Source organism: Convolutriloba macropyga, unplaced genomic scaffold (genome assembly GCF_964194025.1).
Source record: "Convolutriloba macropyga unplaced genomic scaffold, txConMacr16.3 SCAFFOLD_6683, whole genome shotgun sequence".
Taxonomy (NCBI): domain Eukaryota; kingdom Metazoa; phylum Xenacoelomorpha; order Acoela; family Convolutidae; genus Convolutriloba; species Convolutriloba macropyga.
In genome coordinates this window covers 1293-6637 of record NW_027452840.1, presented here as the reverse complement: position 1 = coordinate 6637, position 5345 = coordinate 1293, and the positions used below count along the sequence as shown (strand labels likewise).

The window sequence follows — 5345 nt, the reverse complement described above, 5'->3', positions numbered from 1 at the left end:
GTCTTTAGCAACAAAAATATCTGATTGCGTTTTGGTGACCAATTAGTCAGAGTCAACTAATCGAAAATTTTTTTGCGACAATTTTAATTGTTTGCAAGTTTTTTAATTTTCTTCAAAAAAATGTGAGTTTTAACGGATATTGTTCTGATTTTCATGTAATTGAAAAAATAAGAAGCATAAGAAGAGTTTTTCTTTTGACAAATGGTAACAGACAATGGACATTAAATAGGCTCTTTAGATCTTTGCAAGTAATATCCCGGAGAACAAGCTAGCACCCTAATTTAACTTTTTCTAAAAGATAATTCTGCTTTACGAAAACTGGTATAGGTTTGTTAACAATTTGTTTAATTTTGTAACACTGAAAAAGTCCTGGTAAAACGATCACTTTCTAAAATGAAATTTAATTTTTCAGGAATTCTGAAACTAAGTGCGTTTCCCAGTTTTTTTATCTTGCTGAATGGTACCTGAAATTTACCTTTTATTTCTATCTTTGTTGAATGTCCTGTTGGTCATAACTGTTCAAATTTTTTTCGAATTACTCTTTTTATAGGGTTTATTGCATGCTATCAAAGATCGAACAAGTAAGCTCCTGATATGTATTTTATGAACTGTGAAAAAACTGCTGTTACAAAATAAGCACTTTGCTTCAGTACCAAGTGACCTATAAAGCATTAGTGTAACCATTTTTTTTCTGTAACACACGTAAATGACTCCAATTATTATATGACGTGTAACAATAAACTAATGTACCGTATGCAATGATTGAACAAATATGACATTGATAAAACAATGGCGTTTTTTAGGTTAGTAGTGTTGAATTCTGGTTACACTCCCAATGAAGCGATTATTCCGCACCCTTAGATTTTCAACATGATATTTTAAGTTTAAATCGTAACCCTAGAAAACTTGTCTTGGGTTTGCTTTCTGAATCACCAATTTTGTTCAATGTTCAATTTTTAATAAATTTCTGATGAAGCTCGGAGAAATGGCTTTTTTAACATTTAATATTAGTTTTTTAATATTTAATACTAGTTGTGTATTAGACATCTCAATATTTCTGATGGAAAAGTTTTTTCCTGAAATAGTAGTGCTGTATCATCAACAAACCTTTTTGTTTAGTCTCCCCGTCATATCAAGTGTAGATCATTTATACATATGACGAACAACAGACGATGCAACGAGCGTACCTTTAATTAAACGCTGCAGTGAAAAAATATTAGTTTTTCACAACTTGTTTTCTGTGTCTCTTAGTTTTTTTTGTATCTTCATAGTCTGAATGGCAGTTTTTTTCTGCACCTTAGCCAAAAAATTAATTGAAGCTGTTTCAGCACTGTTTGTTTTTTCAATACTCGATGTTTTAGTGCTGAAAGAGATATGGTGGTAGCTCCTAGTTTAACTAAATATCTTCAATTTCTTGTTAACTTTTTTTCCTATTATTTGCAATGTCAGTGGAATAAGAAAAGAAAACGTTTTTTTTTGGGCCAACAATATGAATGTAAATTGGCTGATATGTCAAATAGAAGGACATAAATAATTTGAGATTGTTTTGCTTGAAACAATTTAATTTTCGTCGATTAGAATAACTTTTCAAAAATTTTAAGATTATAGAAGGATTTTGTGATATTAACATGCTTTATAGCCCAAAACATTTTTGTACCTCCTTTTATGCTTAACATTAGTGTACATTGATTGAAGCTGTAATTTCTTGGATCATTTATGTGGCCACTTTTGTGTATTTAATAATGGAGAATGGTATCTTGTTATAATAATTCAATGGATAAATACTCATTTAATAATAAGAGTGCAACCAGTAAATTTCTAATGGCAGCAAATTTTTGTTTAACAAAAGGCCCCATGCCCTATTCAATGGAAAAGTGTGAAGATGCAAAAACAGTTGGAGCGCACTTAAGACATTAACAGAAACGCGGTAAACAATGGAGTCGGAGAAACAGACTTTTTGTTGCTCTTTATTTATGTCCGATTCAATTATTGCGAGGTGTGCGCATTGGCAAGACTTAGTCATAGTTATGAACTGTAACATGGGTGCCAGGGCAAAGTACCCAATGTCACAGACTATGTCCCATAACACACAAAGTACCCAAAATACGACCACAGTGTCACCCTATTGTTAAAATAACTAGGAGGACTATTAAGCGTAATATATCTAAGTGAAAACTTTCAGAGTTTTTATATGTAAATGGGCAGCATATCAATTGTTCCCTCAGCCATCTGTTCTGATTGAGCTTATTTTGTTCACTGCCGAACAGAACTATTTTCGTTCATGTGTACCTTCAAAAAAAGGTCTGCGTCATAAACAAAAACAGGCTGAGCCATCATGAACTCACTACAGTAGTATTGAACCAGCACTGAGTCAGAAGACGGGAAACTTTACAGGCTGTTAAGCCTAATTTGGTTTTCCATGATTATAAATGGAGTGATACGGATAATTGAACCTTCGAAATAATCTTTTTCCTTTTTTATATTGCAAAGATTTTCGCAGAAAAATTTTGCCGCTGCCTCAGATTACCTTTTTCAGGGAAAACGGTCTAAAATTCTTTACTATTTCTTTTTGAAATACTTGTAACCGAACAATCTGATCTTAAAAAACTATGCATCATTGGCTCTCAATAACTGTTTTGGTATTCATTCAGAATCATTTTTGAAACGATATCGGTTTTTTTCTCTCTTCAAACACCAGCTGTCAAAACGAAAATCACATGCAAAATTGGACGCTTTTCTCACTTCAGTTTCTTCAGAGGCTTCAAAATGTGAACGCAAAAATGTTGACCAGAATTTGGCGTCTATTTTCAGCCTCCGATTTTCTGCGCCTCTTATACAAAGAGCCAATACAAACAACTTCACACGTTTTAAGGTTAGTAACCTTTTGCTCTAATATAAGCAAATATTCAGAATAAACGCCAGAAATTCGCGTTGAATTGTATTATTGTATTCAGTATAATAGCACTTAAAGGCGTTGAACTCAAAACTATCAGATAGTGACAGTTGGAAGACAACTTGGTGAAAATTATCATTTTAGAATTGATCGTAAAACTGTCAAGCTGCAAATAAGCACTTTATTCATTAAAATATTGTTTTGCTTTAAAACTGCCAAGTTAAATTCATTACTTATTGTCAAACTTTTAGGTCAAACCTAAAGCGGTTATAGAAAATTTTGGTCACTACATGAATTCGAAAACTATTAAGTTGTAATTGAACTAACTTCTGAAATATCACAATCACTAGCAAATTGAATCTATCGATATTCCAAAAATAATCAATTTTCTTTAATTTATAGAAACTGTTGCTAACTTGTTAACTTGTTGCTTGGGAATTAGCTATAAAAATCTAATTTGGCACATTTTAGAGCCGTGCTCAGCGGTGTTATTGCAAATATGCCGTCACTAAAATCGGTCAAATCTCACATTCTGCGGACAACCACGAAACGCCAGACCTCAACTTCAGTTTCCAGTTCGGCTTCTGATGTATCAGGTGGGTCAACCCCAAAAGTTACCAGAAAGAAGTCCGGAACCCTCAAGAACAGACTTAAATCTGGTCTCAAGAAACCCACGGGAAACCGCAAAGGTCTGCCGGAATCAACCAGCTCGCTGAGTTCCTTCGATCTTGAAAAACTTGACAACCTACAGGCGCAAATTGAAGAATTGCGGCGTGATCTGAAAGAAAAGGACGAGAATTTGAGCCAGCGAGATAATTTGGTGTCTGATTTGGTTTATAAAATGGCGAAATACGAGAATATGTTGAGCAGCGGAGATGATGAAAAATGTCCGAAATCATCCAGCGGAACCATAACCCAGTTAACCCAGGATGAAGTTGTCCAAGAACCAGGTAATTCGAAAAACCGGAAATCCAAAACTCCAACAAAGAAACAAGAGCCCACCGAACTGCTCCTGGAAATTGACAGCCTGAAATCCCAAGTTAAACGCAACAAACGATTGATTGCAATTCAGAAAACGGAGATTGAAAAGTTGGAAAAGGAGAAAGAGGGGAACTCATCCAGCCAATCAGAAACAAGAATTTCGCAATTTGTTCAAACGGATCCGATTTTTGTTCATGATCAAGCGCCTGAATTCGGTGTGAACAATTCGGGATTTGAGACTGCAAATGAGAACTCAATGGTGTCTTATAACATATCGTGGCACTCGAATGAACCTCACTCAAGCTCTCCTCTTCAAAAGAATGTTTCGACGCATTGCGAAATTATAAAAGAAGAAATGGCAAAAGAACAGGAGCTACTAATCGAAGCTTCAGATCTTCGAACCAAGTTATGTGAATTGGAGAGTTTGATGGAAAATGCTATCGAATCAAAAGTCGAATTCGAGAAGTTGCTTATTATGACTCAGGAGGCAATTTTGTGCGCTTTTCAGAGTTTCTACCCTAAATATCAATTACCCGAGAAAATTCCGATCAATGATCAAATTGTTCTCAAGTTGGTTCTCTGCGAATTCAATTCACTGGTGCTGAATTTCGTGAACGAATCGGCACAAGCCAAAAAAGAAGTGAAAAAATTAACAAAAAGCAAAGTTGGGAAGCAAAACGAGAAGCTAAAAAAGGAATTAGCGAGGAAAAATGATCAGATCGAAGCTTTGGAGATAAAACTGATGAATTTTCAAGAGATGTATTGCAAAATGCTGGGAAAGTTTGGGTTCTAGACCCACTGTTTCATGAAGAAACGGATCTATTCAGCCCCCCCCCCCCCCCCATTTGTTTTTAACGAACTCCCTTACATGAATGTTAAGTGAATGTCATTAATGGGGGCGGGGGTTGATTATGCCCACATAATGGGTTATATGTCCTTAGTGCGATTAAGGGGTGTTGAGGAAAACAGAATAGATTCAAGAAAAATTCAATGTTTAGTTAAAGATTTCTAACTTATTTTCACATCTTTTTATTTATTTTGTCTTTTAATAATGGTTTTTGTATATTTATTTGTGTTGTGTAGCTTTCTATATATGTGTTTGTCATTTGAAAGTCATTGATTAAGTTATTGTGAAATTTCTTTAAAGTTGTAAATAAATGTTTCAAATAGAAATTGTCGCCAAGTGTTTTAAACTAAGATCAATGAAATTTAGAACATGGAAGTGCTTGAAGGGGAAAATTGCTAACCAGATTGAGGTCTTTATTGTACCCTAATAGGGTCATTCTCCCCGGGCTGAGGATTTTACCGACAAATACTGGGGCAAAAGTGTAAAATTACCTACCCCGTTAGAGCTACCCTTAATACGGGTAGAAAAAGAGTAATTTGAGGGTGGAAAAGAATTAAAGTCGAATAAAATTTGGCTGACTTGAATTTGAATTCTTTTACACCATTAACTTATTACATTATAAAA

At 34.5% G+C, this 5345-nt stretch overlaps 1 protein-coding gene across 1 annotated transcript; it reads left to right on the top strand.

The window, feature by feature from the left end:
- The first annotated feature begins 2702 nt into the window (after positions 1–2702).
- LOC142357844 (uncharacterized) lies at positions 2703–5057 on the top strand. The gene is made up of 2 exons (XM_075409350.1): positions 2703–2872; positions 3365–5057. Exons 1-2 carry the CDS (start codon positions 2718–2720, stop codon positions 4665–4667), a joined length of 1458 nt encoding a protein of 485 aa, XP_075265465.1. The 5' UTR covers positions 2703–2717; the 3' UTR covers positions 4668–5057.
- The last annotated feature ends 288 nt before the right edge of the window (positions 5058–5345 follow it).

Excerpts from the sequence above, each read along its gene's own strand:
- LOC142357844 (XM_075409350.1), top strand. The coding sequence starts at position 2,718 with ATGCAAAATTGGACGCTTTTCTCACTTCAGTTTCTTCAGAGGCTTCAA. Across the intron at positions 2,873-3,364 it reads ACAACTTCACACGTTTTAAG|AGCCGTGCTCAGCGGTGTTA; the intron begins GTTAGTAACCTT and ends GGCACATTTTAG.